Below are 18,210 nucleotides of genomic sequence, written 5' to 3' on the forward strand. Positions count from 1 at the left end.
CAGCTATATAATACAATTACAGAAGACAAGAAGGTACCTCTTTTGAGGTCTTGTATTTCAAAGGAACCAAAATCCATATACAATAGACCATTTAAAAACTTTTCTTGGCCTCAATTAAGTCACATGTTCTTTTCTCAACAAGCACTTATGTTCAGGGCAGTGCTGTGTGCTGATTGGCTTAGGCTTGTGTTACTGAACCAATTACTATGGTAATAAGGATGGTATTGCTTAGAATATTCCCACCTTTCCCTGAGGCTGGGGTTGGGTCCATTCCCAACACTGTGGTTCATTGGCTACATGGGTGAAGATTGGATACCTCAGCAAAAATCAGGGTACTCTTAATAAGAAAGAAAGGTGCGTGGATGTTGGTGCATAACCAAGAGTGGTCACTCAAGTAACCCTCTCTTGTTTTTAGTCCTGGTGGAGATTTATTTATTTTTTCTGAGTCTTTCCTGGTAGTGGGAATGAGGAAGAGAGACAAAGAGAGAGCAGAGGTAAAATCCAATGTGAATTCTGACATCTTATACCAGAACTCAATTGTATGTTTGAATCTATTCATTCTTTTTCCCTTGATTTATTAAAAAAACAAAAACAAAAACAAAATTTCCCTGGATTTATTAAACAGACAAAACAAAACAAAAACTATGTGCCTGAATCTGAATTTAAATAACTTACATAAAACTTAAAAAATACACAGTTAGAATATATTATTTACTCTGAATAATAAAAATAATTTCATACCTGTGCAAAATATCCTGGAGTAATTTTGATTATTAGTACCAAAAGTCACACTATAGCTCTAGGAATAAGCTAATAAACACTTTGTATATAGAAGCAACTCTGTGAACCAAATCTGGGCACAATCTCTTTCAATCTGTAGGCAATTGGTTATAATATATAAATTGATATTTCAGCCTGGGTCATTACTCTTCAATATATCATGTATTTCAAATTTTAGGTAATGTGCTCAGGGAACCCTGTTGGAAATCCGAACATTAAAAATGTATACAGAATTAATTAGTGCATAGGCAGCTAGGTGAATCAAAGAAACATTAAAAGAAATAGAAACAGTGGAGCGTACATAATATACTTCTTTAAAATAAAAAGGAAAAGAAAAATCTTCAGTTTTTGGTACTGCATTTTGAGGGCCATTCTGCTAGTTGTCATGAATTGTGGCTGATTATTATACTTTCTTGTTTTTCTCTCAGTGAGCTGCTTTTCTAGGATAGAAAATTTGGATTAAGCTTCTTTCTGTGTCTCTGAAAGAAAAGAAAACAGAGCTAATTTGATTTGTGCTCATCGGTTTCAACCAACTGTGCTAATCAGACAGAGAAGAAAAAAAGATTTTTATCTGCTAAGGATATACGATTGCAGTCTGAAACATTTGTTCTTGGGAAATCCCCTCTCAGGGTATTCAGCCTTTCTTCTTCAGCCAGCAGATTTCTCCACACTTCAGTTTCCTGATAAATGCAGTTGGCACTGATACTTCCCACCTTTGAAGCTGGTTGTTCAGAAGCAGAGCTCCTATAGAAATCACTATTTAAAACTTGAATCAATTTAACATCACCTAAGCTACGCATCACAATTTCAGAGTAAAGTAGAATATGCCGAATAAAGTGTATAATGGAATTAAGAAACAAAATCATAAAGGAGACTGTAAAGTCTCACATGATATGGTCTAGAAGAAGGATTGTTTCAGAATAGAGACCTCTCTGTTCAAGCTAAAATGGTATCTTTGATTTCTTGGATTAGAGATATTATAGCTGGGGATTGCTTGAGTAAGGGTGGTCCAAGGTAGGTTACTCTAAAGAAGTGATAGCATATATATATATATATATATATATATATATATATATATATATATATATATATATATATATATATAAGCTAAGATCTGAATGGCAAGAAGCCTTCAGTTCTGTGAAGGGTGAAGAGGTTTTACAGGAAGCAGGATCAGCAAGGGCAGAGACCCAGTGGCTGGAAGGAAGGAGCCAGGCCTGTGCCAGGGCTTGAATGAATGCCGGTGATAGCGGAGGGGTGGTGAATGAAAAGGAGAGAGAAAGGAGTTTGGGTGTGAGAGGTGGGCTGGGGCCAGATCAGGTCAGGCCATGAAGTCTGTATAAGTACATGGGGTTTATATCTAAGAGTAAGGGAAGTCAGTAGAGAATTTTCAGGACAGGTTGATGCCACATATGTCTGTGGCCTTAGACATTTCCCTCAGTAAACTTTTCTAGTCATTAAACCAGAGATGATACGCAGGGTATAGCCACATGGCAGTTGCAGTTGATTTATAGTGGCTGCTCAGAATCCTGGGCTGAGAAGGATTCTGTGGCTAATTAGGATTTAGTAGTTAAGATTGACATGACCTGTTAAACATGACCTCATGTGTGTCTTGTCCCTGCATTAAGTGTTCTGATAAAAGCAGAGAAAAGGGAAAACTAGAACTTAAAGTTTTAATTCAAAACAGAGCTTCAAAACCAGCAGTTTATTCCTGAATATGTGGGAAATATACAAAAACCTCAAAGAAGTGGACAGTTTGCTGTAAGTTAATCACCCAGAGCAAGCCGTGCTTAAAGTGTTGATGCACTGAAGGAAGGAGATACTGGGTCAGAGGTGATGTATTGCTCTTAAATGGTGTTTGACTTTTGCAGGAGCTGGTGGTGCTTTGCCACCTCCACCACCCCAGCCTAATATCTTTGCTGGCAGCTGGGATTCGTCCACGAATGTTGGTGATGGAGCTGGCTTCCAAGGGCTCCCTGGATCGCCTGCTTCAGCAAGACAAAGCCAGTCTCACGAGAACCCTGCAGCACAGGATCGCACTACATGTGGCTGATGGTTTGAGGTAGTTAATTAGGCCATGTGGTTTCTTAGTCAGTGTATGACAAGGATTAACACAGACTTATTCTCAGGCTCTGAGAATAGCACTTCCCAATAACACGGTGCCTGGTAACATTTCACAGACAACTTGGGTGAAAAACTACCACTTCCCTGATTAAACTTTAAAATTTGATAAAAACAATAGTAGGAAGGTCACGTGGAACCCCATAGCTCGCAGTGGTAGATCTTGAACTCAGGAGTCCAGCTCCAGAGCCCATGGTCTTAACTTTGTATTTAGCTTGCCTTCTCTAGAGAAGTAAATGTTAGGCTTCAGTGTATCAAGGACAGTGTTAATTAGCATGGATAGTTCTAATGAGGAAAGGTGAGTCTTATTTCTGAAGGGGACTAGAGTGATTTGAGTCAGATTGCTCTGTAGGACTGTAGTGTGTCTCAGAGGCACACCCAACCATGCAGCCAGCAGTAGCTAGAGCCCTGGATAGGCAGTGCAACAGAGAGGAAAGGCCGTGGTCTTTGGAGAAAACAGGACTGGGATCGATCTGCTCCACACACTTGGCGACTGGGATTTTATATCTCTGATTTTCTCTCTATTTTAATAGTCTCTAAACTGTGACTAATACTTAATGGGAAAATGTTTTGAGGAATTTTGTAATAACTGAACACATCCCAAATTAATCTTTTGACTTTCTTCTCCTCCATTGCTCCCCATTTCCAGTCACCCAGTTATTTCATCTTAGACTCATCCTTCATTCTTTCCTTTCTCTCACATCCTACACCTAATCCGTCAGCAGATATTTTCAGCTCTGCTGTCAAATATATCTTAAAGCAGATACTTCTTACATCTTCTCTCCCTACCACCAGAGTCCGAGCAGTTGTCATTTCTCCTTTCCTAACTGGCCTCCCTGCTTTCGCCTTTACCCCATATAGTCTATTCTTTACGCAGCGCCCAGAATGATTTTTCTACCATGGATGTTGGGTCAAGTCTGTCTCCTCTTTTCAAGCCTCTCCTACCTCGCTTTCTGGTCACTGTGCTCAGCCACTCTCCTCCCTGAGGTTTCTTGAATATGCCAGAGGATTTAGACCAGCTCTTCTCTCGGCCAGGAACAGCTGATCGCAGATTTCCTCTTGGCTCATTTCTCATTTCATTCAGTTCTCTTCTCAGAGAGGATACCCATGACTGCCCCATGTCTCCCTAGTACCTATAGCACTTATTGCTGACTGGTATTCTTTATGTTTTTCTATAAAGAATTTTTGTTTAATGTCTATCTTTGTCACTAGAATCTAAGCATCACGACAGTAGGGACATTTTATCACATTCCCCGTTGCATCCCAGCACCTAGAACAGTGAGCCCTCAGTAAATATATGTTGGTATTAGGGAAAGAGGAAGACAGGGGAATGGAGAAAAACAGCACCTGGCCATAGTAATCACATAGTGGATGCAAATTTCCTTCTCTTCTGAAATACTGTGTCTATTCTTTTCGGACAGTATCCAGAAATGTAAATGGAATGGAAAGTAAAGAAAACAAACAAAAACTCCTCACAAACAAACAAAACCAAACCTGGAGGATATAACTCTTAGTAATGTATAGAGAATCTAATAAGTACATAAAATAAGTATATTGTCCTTCATGAAAGAGTCTGGAAACCTGTGGAAAACATACAGATTATTAAATGTAGTACAGATTTGGATTTGGGTTGAAATATCTACTTTTGAACACCAGGGGGAACCTTGTGTTAAATTAATCTAGATAAAGTACAACGATGTTGCCTCTATTTCAGAGCTGTCTCAGTGACTTGCCTTAATTTAACTACACATCCTAGTTTTTCCCTCATTCTTCCACATAATCCCCGAAGTGCTCATTTATAGACCATTGAATTGGTATTTCTTATTCACCATAGTTTGAAAGACCACATCTCTAAAATAACCTATTCTGGTTCTCTGGGACTTACTTTAAAAAAGCAAATCCAGCAGTTTCTGATGAAGTAAATAAAATCTCAGCATATATTCCCATAATTTGCCTGATTTGCTCTCAGCATAATTTCAAGACAGCTTTCTGTAGTTTGTGCCCAAGAGGGTAGTTGATTTCACTAGCTAGCCATCTCCCACCAGCACGAAGTAAAAATTAGCATTAAGGGTTGTCTTCCCAAATATGTTTTAGCATTAAGCTATAACTACAGTGGTAGAAAGACAATAAAATCGCACTCCTTTGGAGTCCCTTAAATGATGGAGGTATTTAGAAGTGACACACAAGAACTTTTTTCACATCATATATTCTCTCTTCCATAGTCTTTCCTTCAACTATTAGCTTGCATCTTTTATTCAGTCTTCTCCTTTGAGCTCTTTATCATCATTCTGAACTACGTATGAAGTTATATATGTTTCCCATATGTTTGTTTCAATATATTAAAAATTGAATTTACTTTCTCTGCTGCTTCTCCTACCATCAATCTGTTCTGTCTCTTATATCTCCTACTTGCCAGTGAAGATCCTGGGGTTACATCCAGTCCAATCCCCTCCCCAAAAAGTAAGTATCCATTTGTCTGCCAGGTTTTTGACTATCTTACTTTATCTTTTTAATGCCATTACTGCTGCCTCGGTCCATTACCTCCAGGGAATTATCAGAACATTTCTTCTAAAATAAAAATCTAATTATGCCTGAAATTTCCTGATAGTGCCAAGTTATCTTCAAAGTACATCCAAATGCCTCGGGGTTGCTTCAAAAGTCTTTATGTATGCCTCTTGCCTACTTCTGTAGCCTCCTTCCACTCCACGGCCCTCACTCAGCTGAAGATCTTGACTTTTCATTGACATCCATGTCTATCTTTGCATTTGTTATTCCTCATTCCACAAATTTGTCTGCCTAGAAAGCTCATTTTCCTCTAGAATTGGCTTGCATACCATCTCCACGATGAAGCTTAACCACACCATGAGGAGTTGGCCTCTGTATAACATGTTTTTGAGACCACTCCATGCAGAACTTTGTGTTAGGTGCTGAAGAGGGAAAAGTAGAGATTATATTGTTCTTATTTATCAGGGTTGAGAGTTTGCGATCTAGTGGGAGAGTCTGCTTTGCTATCTTTATCTCTGTGCTTTGGGCCCTCTGGCTTCCCTATAGCACTTGGTACGCACCACGTTTCTTTAACCCTATTTGAGCACCTGTTCTCCTACGTTGTGACCAACCCCTCAAGACACACTGATCATAATCACGATTAAAGAGTGACTAACTCTGTTTATGTAAGTTTTTAAACTACAATATTTGATAATGCCCACTGTCACATAATACATAAATGATGGCTGAATTATTTTCAGTAAGGCAAAATCTGGACTTGTTAATATTTTAAAAGCTATTTTGCTATTGAGTTATTTAAACTGTGCTTCTTAAGGTTAAATTCTGTAATTGAACATTTTAACTAACCCAGGTAATCTTTCTCTCCCACGGACATTATTTCGCATTGTTTTAGTATTTTTTTTTTTTTTTACCTTTTGTGAAGTTTTCAGAAAGCGTCTGTATTCTGTAAATATTCTGAAAGAGGTGTGCAATATGAAGCATTTTGATGCTTTATGTATGACTTGGCTTTACCTTTTTACTTCTTAATCTCCCAGCTTTCTCTTCAGCCAGGCAAGAGTAACGAATGGCCTTTCAGTAAGCCCTTAGTAAATTTTTCTTAACTTACTGTTAAGGTCAACTTCATTAGTATATTTATCTTATTTTTCAGCCAAAAATATGTGCACTGAAATGAATAGGCCCAATGTCAAATGTCCTAGTTATATTCAGGGAGAGAAAGTATCTTCTCCTGCATTAATTGATGCAATTAAATGATGCATACACATTAGTCCATCATGCAATGTAAAGTTCAGGATATTGCTGCTACTCTGCTCCTCCTAATCCGTGGCAGTGATTGGTACCAGGTAATGGAGTAAATATTTACTGATACAATGTGAACGCAAACCAAAAGCCATAAACAAACAAAGGGCTGAACTATACCTGTATTAAGTTCTGTGAAAGATTGTTCTCGCAGTAGATCACGGTATCCCTATGAGGTCAAATGGAAAGCTATAGCAAATTTGACATCATAGGACAGGGAAGACAAAGTTGGGGAGAATCTGAAATTAGTGGATGTTTATGGAAAGGCAATGGTAAAGTTCCTTTAGTAGTTGGAACACAGTGGTAGCTCTCTGGTCATGTTTACAGAATTGACAAGGCCTGGTTGAGATTAAAACCTTATTTTGTTTTTTGTAGTAACTAGTTTTTAATCTTTACCGTCAGTATCCAACTCTAGTTGCATACGGTTTAATGAATCAGTCTCAAAAAGGAAAGACTTTAACATCACCAACGTCACTTTTCCTAAGACAGTGTTTTACTCATTCCAGTGCTCAGTTCAAAACGTTATCAACCTTAGTTTATAATAGAATTGTGTTTAAAGTAAATTACATCTTCAAAAGGGAACAGTATTGATAGCTAGGAAAGTCTTTTATTTTGACTTGTTATTGAAAAAGTGAAAAATATTTTCTAAAAGATTAGGAAGCATTTTAGTCAGAAAAAAGAAATATCAAAAGAGAAATAGAATCGAGTTTAACAAGCTGAGATAAACTTGAATATGGTTTAAGGAAAATCAAAACTATCAAATGGGAGTTACAACAAAATCCTATCAACTCTGATTTAACATATTTACATTTTAAACTAGTGAAAATATTCATATGATCATTGAGGGAATTCAGAATTCTTTTAAGGAATTATTAAGGTAACAAAAAGAAAAGCCTCCAAAAACTGGTACTTTGTTTGAAGTGGTTGTGCCTGAAGTTCAAATCATTCACTTATCGGGATTGACCCGTTTTGATTTTGTGTGTGTTCTTTTTAAAAGCATAAACTTACTTTGTAATATTGGACTTGTATGCTTTGATTTCCTTTTAGCAAAGAATTTGTAGTATTTTGCATAGTGGGTATACATATTTAATAAAATCATGACAAAACTTATAGTAATAATGTCATCACATTTTAGTAAGGTTCCCTGTGCATTTTCTGGCAGATACCTTCACTCAGCTATGATTATATACCGTGACTTGAAGCCCCACAACGTGCTGCTTTTCACCCTGTATCCTAATGCTGCCATCATTGCAAAGATTGCTGACTACGGGATTGCTCAATACTGTTGTAGAATGGGGATAAAAACGTCAGAGGGCACACCAGGTGGGTGATCAGGTTAACTTTCCAATTCCCTCTTCAAGACAGGTAACCGGTGTCTTCATCTTCAGGTGTGAGTTCAGGAGAACACTGGAGCCTGTCACATTGTGACAGGATATTTATTGGGTGACTAACTGTGACCAGCACATTGTGACTTTGATCTTTGTATTCTGTAGGCGAAAAGAAAAATCAACTGATAGGATTTTTTTTCATGGGAAAAAAAAAAGTTAAAAAGAAAGAATGTTTGTTGTTAAGTCGTATCTTAAAAAGTTGAATTTTGAAAACATTTACATACTCCAGAGGTGGTAAAAAGGAACAGCAGCAGTTTTAATTTAGATACTGTTGACACTGACATTTACCTACAAATGAGGCAAACCAAAGCCAGGTTTACAAAACCTTTTTCATAACTCTGAAACCCAAGGAACTTTGAAAACCCAATGGTTTTGTCTGTTTGTTTGTTTGTTTAAAACTGGTTGGGTGGCAAAAGTGGAACCAAACTGACTTGATACTTACGATCTTTATTTTTCACACTCAGTGTGAATATGTGTACGTTTCATGGCACAAATATAAACCTGTTAGATTGAGTACAGCATGCTGGCCCTGACCCTACTGCGTCTCTGTGTAATTATGTTCTATGCACCATTATTAACTTTATTAAATATGAAGTAGTATAAATTCCTCAGTGGGGCTTTGGGCCTGGAGTTCTTGGTTGTACTTTTTTTTTTTATGGGTTGGTACAGGAAGTGAAAACTTTAAACACTGCACTTCGGTTTTGTTTCTTCATAATTTATAAATTGTTAATAGTTCAATAGTTAAAAACACTGTAACTTCTCCATTTGCACCTGGATAGCAAGATGCATCATGGTTACTATGTAAAGGGAAACATACCCATTCTGAATACCATCATATCTATAGTCTCTGGAAATCACAGGCATCATCTTCTGGCCTTAGATTTTACTGTTGCTTTTAGAGTCGTCCTCAACCTTCTTTTGTCATGCCTGTTCTACAAACCCCATTGCTTCCTTTATTGCTGACTGTCTTCAGTGAAATCCATTTCCTGTTCTCTGATGTTTTCATGGTCATATGTGCAGGCATGTTCTTTTCCCCTCGCTCTCTACCCCATGGAGCTCTCCCTCACTTTCCCAGCTCCTGTGCCCCTTCTTCTAGTCTCAGGTTCATCAGAATCTCAGGTTCTGATTAGTGAGTAGCAGTGATGGGGCAAGTGATCTGTGCAGACAGCTTGTCTTTCAGATTTCAGTTTGAGTGGAAACAGAAAATTAAGGGGTTGATCACTTTTGGGGGAGGACAGCCCTATCTTTAGAGAAGTCTTATATAGTTAGTTGTTTGTAAATAAAATTACAGGTGGCTTTACATCATCTTGATGATTGCAACTCAATTAAAAGACAGAAGAAAATACTCTAGGGGAAATCTGAGTAGGCAAAGTATCCTAGTTTGTTTCCTACTCCCTGCCCTCCCTCCCCCCCCCCCCACCTACCCTTATGTACTTAGATAAGCAGACAGTCCCATATTCTAATGCCTTGTTTTATTTCCCCCCCCCCAAATACATATCCTCTCTTTTGTTTTACATAGCTATATGTTGGAAGTAGAGTGTGCCTTCTCATAAACACTTCGAAGTATACATTCTGGCTTTGTGTGTATCTTTGTTTTTCAATAATAATAAAACAATTAGCATCTCTTGAGTACCTGCTGTGTACCAGTTTAAGTGCCATGTACATTAGACACATGGTATGTTATCTTCAAGCCAGGGCTGAAAGTTAACTTTTATCTTCTCATCTGTAAAAATGTAGAAGCTGAGGTTCAGAGAGATTATGTAACTTGCACAAAGTCCTACAGGACATGACCAAGGTAAGAACTCAGTCTAAATGGAAATTGACTCCGGAGCTATTTGACTTTAAATCCTGTAGTCTCTCTCCTAGATCACATGCAACTCTAGCATGTCCTTAAAGAGGTTTAAATGTTTAATCTTGGTGTTGCCACACAGCAGCCTACCCATCTGTCTTCTCATACCTGCCCCTAAAGAGAGGAGAGTCTGTGAGATGGATCCTTTCAGCGACTTTGCTTCACCTTTGTGCTTGCACCTTATGTCTCCCTGTTTGGCCCCAGAAAGATGGCTGGTCAGTCAATGACGAGTAAGATTCCCCACAGGGTGGGGGGAGGAGAGACAACTCAAGCCAGGCGCAGTTGAGTGGGTACCAACAGGAGAATAGAGAGGTGGGCGCAGCCCCCCACCTTCCCCTGGCTAAGGAGAGCCTCTGCCCCTGTGGCTATATTCCTTCCCACAACCTGCAGGGGAAGAGATTCAATGGTGTGCTCTCCATCTATTCATATGCATATAGGTTTTGTCCCTTGGGAAAGTATGTACATCCTGAGACTTGTAGTTCAGCTGCCTGCAGGCAAGAGTGATTGGCTTGAATCAGTTTCCTATTATGTTGTGTAGGATTCACAGATTTTGAGATTGACAAGCTTTATCCTCACCTAACTAATAAAAGCTAATGCGTAGGCCTGTTTAGGCGCCCAGTCCAGTCCTTGAGGCTGCAGGTACCTTGGCCCCGCTTAAATTCTGTTCATGGCTACTGTCTTTTCTTAACCCTGCACCGCCCTCACCGTAGTTCTTAAAAAACAAACAAACAAACAAAAAAAACCCAAATGAACAAACCAAAATGACAGGGCCATGAACAGCAAATATTGTCAAGTCCAGGTTTGGAAGACTAATCTTCAAGATAGAATTCCACAGGCCTCATATACTGCCACGTAGAAAATGTAGGCACAGGACAGAGGTCTTCTCTCGGAAGATCTGCTCATTGGTTCTCTTGTGACTTGAAAGTGGGCCAGGCCACTCAGCTGGGGCCTGCCATATGTTCCTCCTCCATCCCCTAACCCAATCACTCTGTTCATGGAGTGAAAATCCTGCTGTTTAAGTCTTGTCCACCTACCTGAAGAACACATCCCTGTTGATTGTGCTCTGGGGCTCGAGCCTGCCACCTCTCTCAGGGCGCTGGATCAGCTCTGTTCCATTCTGTTCAAACTCATGGCCCTTCATTTTGAGTATCTGACTTGGTGGGTTGGGTCTAATCCTGACTAAAGTTCAATATCCAACTCATTCTTCATATCAAGCCACATACTTGTTCCTGACTCCTTTCAATCTTCTGTATCAATGTGTGGTAACATAAATAAGGAGAAAGATCATGACAGAAAATCCCAGAGCCTGATCCTTTCTGTTCTGCTCTCTCTTCCCCAGGCTGCTTAGTACATTGTAATTACATTGGAACTTCTCTGTCATTACTATACTCATTATTGTTAGAGCATTTCTAATCATCCCACCCTAAACTCAGCCTCAAATGTCAACTAACAGTAATTGTTACCACTGCTGCCGCCATCACCCAACTTTTCCTTCCCCAACACAATTATGTTTGAGAAGAAAATCATTCCCTCTCATATGATTTTAATTTTCCCCTTGTTTTTTTCTTTTAATGGGTCTTCTTGTTAAGATTATAACTTTTAACTTAGGAATGTCTAGAGAAACACAGGACTATATATTTGTTAAACTTTTGTGTATTTTTTGTTTTACTAGTCCCTCCTGTGGTGCTTTCACACAGTGTGTGCTGTGACTGGGCGGGCATGTGCATGTGGGTGCATTATTGTTATCTCAGAGAAGACGGTAATGGGAAAACACCTTGCGTGGCATGAACAGTGTGCCTACTTCATCATGCTTAGTCCTTTGCGTGGGTTGATTATTCCACTTAATCCTTATGACCCTCTGGCATAGGTCCTATTACTATTCATGGTCTACATATAAGAAAACTACAGCTTCGGGACCATTAAAACTGTCCAAAGGGTCATACAAGATGTAAATCTAAGCAGCCTGAGAGCAGAGCCCCTGGCCAGGTACCATCATAGCTGGAATGCAAAGGTGGAAACGATCAGTTATTGGCAAAGACCACAGCGCAGTGTCTGTCTACATTTTGAAAGGCAAATATAGCATGGATACTTTTAACTTGAAATAACTTGGAGAGCTTTAACCTAAACTCAGACAAATGGATGTATTATATCCTGTTGGGAGTGACAGTTAATTCTGTGTCCTGTGACAGTTGCACTATTGACTGAGATGGATGCTGACGGATGGCTTCAACTCTGCCATCATCCATAGAAATACAACAGTCTTTGGGTAAATAAAAGCCAGTCTTGGGTTTTTTACTATCATCTGATATATGAAACATGTTGTACTCATACTTCTCTGAAAGTAAACAAGAAAGAAAATATATGTTTCTGTGTACTATGTGATATATAAGCAGACCTATTTCATAAATTTCTTGTAATTTTGATCTATGAATGTGTGTTGTTTGGTGTATGTGCAGAGAGGGAAAGAGAGTGAGCAAATATGGCAAATGTTAACTAGAGAATCTCAAAAGTGAGTAGTAGAGTCTGTCATGATCATCTTTGACACCTCCATCCTTTGACTCTTCCTGACCTTCCAGCCTGGTGAAAGACTGCTGAGCTTCATCTTTTGCTGGAAAGCTCTTTGTCAAATGGAACTGTTTCCAAATTCAGTCACTTACTCCTTGAATGCCATGCACTCATACTTTGTTTTGTTTTCCTGGCTGTATATTTAAACTATTATAACAATCATAAATGTTCATTGTAGAGAAGTTGGATGTATTAAAATAAAATAAAAGCTACCATAATTTCAGCACATGGAAATAATCATTATTACATTTGGGTGTATTGCTTTATTGTCTTTAATTGTACACATTCTCATCAACTTTTCATTTTGAAAATGTTTAAGCCTACAGAAAAGTTGAAAGAATAGTACAATATACACCCATATATCCTTCACATGGATTCACTGATTATTAACTTATACCACTCTGTTCTCTCTCTCTCGCTCTTTTGTGTGTGACTATAAGTCTTTGAAATTAAGTTGCCGACATCACACTATGTTATTCCTGATTCCATTGGCATGTATTTCCTTAGAATAAGAATATTTGTTTACATAATTACAATACCATTATCACAGCTAAGAAAATTAATTCAGTTGATTTTTGCTACATATTTGTTAAATTTTCTGTCTATTTGGAATGATATCTTACATTATATTTTTATTTATAATATAGCATATCATGTTAAAATTATTTTTAAGTTACTGTATGGTATACATTATTTAATCCATTTCCTTGTATGTTCAGAGTTTTTCATATTCTTGATATTATTTCCTATTATGGATAATGTTGAAAATATTCTTTTTCTGAAGAATTTAAAAGCAATTTATCTTTATTGGGGAATGAAAGGTTTTATTTCCCTTTAAAAGAATTTCAGGCATGAACTAACACCTGAGAAAGAGGGATTTTATTTGTTTTATTTTTCTGTTGGATAGAAGGAGCAGAGTCCCAAGTTATTGAAATAATGAGGGCATTGGACTTTTAACCTGGTTAAAGTGACTTGAATGACATCTAGCAATTTTTCTTCTCACCTCTCCTCTGTTTGAAACACTGCACTGGGAATAGCTATTATTAGGAATGAGAAACATGATGTAGGCTTTTTTTCCCCCATTAAGTTTTGTTTCTTTAATTATGAAACATTACTTAATAATTTATTATTGACTATCCTTATTCTTCAAGTTCGACCTTCGGGTGAAATGTCTTGGGACAGAGCTATTAATTGCTTGATCAAGTAGTCTCCTCAAAGAGATGACATGACCTAGTTTAGAATTCATCTTCCTGACTCTTCATCAGCCTATATGCCTAAATATATTCCTCCTTGGGTGTCTGAGGTCTGATTTGGGCATATTTATTAACATATTTGTTTACTTTCAGGGTTTCGTGCACCTGAAGTTGCTAGAGGAAATGTTATTTATAACCAACAGGCTGATGTTTATTCATTTGGTTTACTACTCTATGACATTTTGACAACTGGAGGTAGAATAGCAGAGGGTTTGAAGTTTCCAAATGAGTTTGATGAATTAGCAATACAAGGAAAATTACCTGGTAAGTTTTGTCTACAATAAAGATTTAAAAAATATATCAGCAGCTTCATTTTCAAGCTATTTAATTGTAGTAATACATGCAATTCATTTCACAGATGATAATTTTTTGTTTAGTGTATGAATATTCTTAAATCTTATGACATACTAATAAAAAATTCATGTTTAAGGTAGCAGATTTAGGCTTAAAAAATCCCAAATTTTAATATTTGTGTATTTGGTGTATATTTAGGTGAATATTCAGGGAAATTGCTGTTAAAACTCCATGTTTAGTGACTTCTGTTCTCATTCAGAGTTAGTAGGTGCCCATTTGCCTGGAGTGTTTTCATTTTCTTGGAGTGAAGTAAAACTTATATGCATGAATGGAAGCTTGAATTATTTATAATAATAATTTTTAGTGGTAAATATTAATAAGAATTAGTAAATTAATATTGAATGAGATCAAATCTCATTTTCAATGGTTATCTCATGCTTTTAAGAAATTTTAGGACTCTGTCATTCATTCCTTGACTATTACTTCAGTTCCCACGGCAAAGTACTCTTTTGAATGTATTTAGCTATTTCTCACATTTTCTGCTTTCTCTTTCATTTAAGAAATATTTTGGAGTGTACATTATGTATCAGGTACAGGCATATAGCTTTAACCATCTCTTTTGAGGGGACTTTAAAGATTCCCAGCAAAAGGAAATTTATTCTCATGTGGCTAAACTTTAGACAAAATATGGCCCTTATTTTACCAGTTAGCTTTCCAGTGATAGTTAACAGGTCTCTGTACCTGTTAACTATTCTACTGCAACCAGAAGAATGGCATACCTCTTATAAAAAAAAAAAAAACAAACAAATGTGTACAAACTGACTGTGGGGTATGAGGATTAAAAGCTTGCCTATGTGAATATTAAAATAAAAAGTACTTCCATAAAAATCTAGTTATTATATGAACAGAAGTGTTTTCAAAGTCTATTTGAAATGCAGGTATGGAATAAAAATGTATTATTTTATTCAATTGGTATTAATGCCTTTTTTATCCATTAAAAAGTCAAGAAATCTTTTTTGATGTTTCTAGTAGAGGTAATGCAAACAAAATTGGCCATTGTGATAAGTAGATTCATAATAAATATAGGATTATAGAGATCAGTGTTTCCTTTGTAATGTCTGGACCTTTCATATACATTGAGAAGAAATACAATAATTGTTCTGATTTGTCTAATGTTGTAGTATATGTTTTTGAATATTTTAGATCCAGTAAAAGAATATGGTTGTGCCCCATGGCCTATGGTTGAGACGTTAATTAAAAGGTGTTTGAAAGAAAATCCTCAAGAAAGACCTACTTCTGCCCAGGTATTATTATACTCAAAATTTGTCAGTATTGTGTACAGAACATGAAATGCACACACACACACACACACACACACAATTTTTATATGTATATACCCAAACATACAAATAAGCGCATACACAGCTTAGAACAGTTACAAAGCAGAATTCCTATATCCTCCACCACCCCAGGCACACAAAGAAGAACACTGCCAACATCTCAGAAGCCCCCATATGCCTCTTCCTGATTGCATCACTCTCCTTTCCCTGTAAATGTAGCTACTCTCCTGGTTTTTGTGATAATCCTTGTGTTTCTTTTCTTTATAATTTTGCCATTCAGTTTAGTTTTCCTGTATTCATTATTTATTTAAAATGGAATCATAATCATGAAGTGTTCTGAGGTTTTTCACTTGTTCTGCCAACATTATTTTGTGAGCTCCACTCAGGTTGTTGAACAGAGCTATTAATTATTTTCACTGCTGTTCCATTCCACTGTTTGAAGGCACAACAGCATATTTACTCATGATTGTGTCTGTGGCTATTAGTATTTTTCCTAGTTTTTGGCTAGTATGAGCAGTGCAGATTTCATGAGACTTGCTTTTTAGTATATATCTAGGAGTTGAATTGGAGAATCATAGGATATATGAATATCCAAATTGTTTTCTGAAGCAGTTATAACAGCCTAACACTTCCATCACCTGTATATGATACAGGTAGCTATTTGTCTTTTCCCTATATTTTTGTACTATCTGACTTCTTAATTTTTTCCATATATGTTCAGTCTTGTGTGTTGGTTTACATTTTCCTCATTACTAATAAGGATGAGCATATTTTTATATGTTCATTGGTCATATATATGTTTCCTCTCCTGAGCAATGCCTCATTTTTCCATTGGGTTATATGCATACATACAAATGAAATAAGAAAACAGAGATTCTTTATATATGGTATACTGATCCTTTGTCAGTTATATATGTTGCAAATTTCTTTTCCCAATTTGTGGTTTGCCTTTTGTTTCCTGTAGCGTGCCTTTGACGAACAGAATTTCTTAATTTTAATATAGATAAATTTAACAATCCTTTATATGGTTATTACTTTGGGGATCCTATTTTAAGAAGTCCTTATCTCTCCCAGAGTCACAAAAATATTTACCTATTGTTTCTTCAAAAAGGTTAAAGGTTTTGCTTTTGATGTTTAAATTCTTAATCCATCAGGAACTGAAGTTTTTATCTGGATTCAATTTCCTTTTTTTCTTATAGATAACCAATTTTTCCAGCTTCACCTATTAAATAGTCTCTTCCTTTTTCCCCCATTGACTTTTTTTCCATATCCATTCCATAATTTGTCAAAGATACGTACACATAGCCACACACCCTCTTTCTCTTCCATTGGTCAACTTACCTATCCTTCCTGTAATATTATCCTGTTTTAATTCCTTTGGCTTTATAATAGTTTCTTTTCCTCACTTATTTTTCTCCTCTACAAATGCTTTAGCTATTCTTAGGTTTAGTTTTTCCGTATAAATTTTAAAATCACTTTGTCAACTTTTATGAAAAACTCTATTGTGCTTTGGATTGGACTTCATTGATTAAGTATGTAAAAAATTTGGGGAGGGTTATATCCTTATAATATTAAGTTTTTTATTCTTCAATGTGGGTCATGCGTCTATTTAGGTCTTCTTAAGTGTCTTTCAGTAAGTTTTTATAATTCTGCATACAGGTCATGCACATCTTTCAGGATTTTCTTGCTTAAAATTGCTTTAAATTCTGTTCTTGGCTTGAGATTTCTCTCTCTCTTTCTCTCTCTCTTTATCTCTCTCTCTTTCAATCTCTCTCTCTCTCTCTCTCTTTTGAACCCTTAGGTAAGAAATCTGGTCTATAAGTCTTTTTGAGAGTAAGCTTGTGAATCACAATTGTTCAGGGTTATTTATTTTGCCCTCTTCCCCTTTGTCTGTAAATTCCTAAGGCAACTTTCCTTGTACCAGTGAAAGTTTGCATTTACTCTGAATATGAAGCTCTTTGTGTTCCCAGCTTTATGGGAACAGGAATTTTATTAGACTCTCTACATTTTTCAGCAGGCCCCAGATTTAAACTTATTTCTCACTGGCCCCATGAGGTATCCAGAACAGCACATCAGTTTTGCTTTCAGTACACAAATGCCTTCATGGTAAATTTGGCTTTCAGCTGACTTCTCTGTTTTTTTGTGTATGTTTTTGGCCTGATAAATCCCTATGGTATTGTCAGATCTTTAATGTTTTTAAGATTTTTTTTTTTAAAACTCTTAAGCATTTTATGTTGTTTTTAGCTGGAGGTTTTCCCCAAATAACCTCTTCTACCATATTACCAAAAATAGAACTCTTACTGTGTTTTAAACTGAAACAGACTTTAATAGATCAAACTACAGCTGTCTTTATGTTGTAGACTTTGTAGACTCTTGATGTTGTATAATAACTAATTGAAAATTTTTTGTTCAACTTTAAATTTCCTTTTCAAAAATAGCTGAATACGTATATACTGAATTTATCAAAAATTATATGATCATCTTGACTACTTACCCTACTTGTTTTTGAATTTTGGTTACCACTGGTCTTAATCACACAAACTTTTAAAAAAAGTTTACCACAGAGAAATTTCCATAGTTTAATTATTCTTTTACTTTTTCTTTTATTTTCAATTATACTTTACCTGCATTTTGTAGATTACATAAAAACCTTGAGGTTTTTTTTTTTTTTTTTAGTACATGACATTTTAAGATTTTGACATGATTAGTTAGTCTTTAAAATACAGTGTATACCAGGCAAGATGGGTAAACTCATCACTTTTGTTAGATGAGGTACTGAGAGAATAAGGAACTTTCTCTAGCATGGGCTGTGATTCCAG

General features: G+C 36.6%; 1 protein-coding gene across 3 annotated transcripts in view; it reads left to right on the top strand.

Moving 5' to 3' along the window:
• The window catches only part of LRRK2 (leucine rich repeat kinase 2), a 124,647-nt gene that overhangs the window by 91,365 nt on the left and 15,072 nt on the right, over positions 1-18,210 (top strand). For 2 of the 3 annotated variants that reach the window (XM_081061475.1, XM_081061474.1), the window contains exons 40-43: positions 2,652-2,842; positions 7,865-8,025; positions 13,851-14,021; positions 15,255-15,355. In XM_081061475.1, coding sequence (XP_080917601.1) covers positions 2,652-2,842; positions 7,865-8,025; positions 13,851-14,021; positions 15,255-15,355 — 624 coding nt within the window. The remainder of the gene's footprint in view (positions 1-2,651; positions 2,843-7,864; positions 8,026-13,850; positions 14,022-15,254; positions 15,356-18,210) is intronic. The other variant, XM_081061476.1, reaches the window with a different exon arrangement.

Source organism: Rhinolophus hipposideros (assembly GCF_964194185.1).
Source record: "Rhinolophus hipposideros genome assembly, chromosome: 9".
Taxonomy (NCBI): Eukaryota; Metazoa; Chordata; class Mammalia; order Chiroptera; family Rhinolophidae; genus Rhinolophus; species Rhinolophus hipposideros.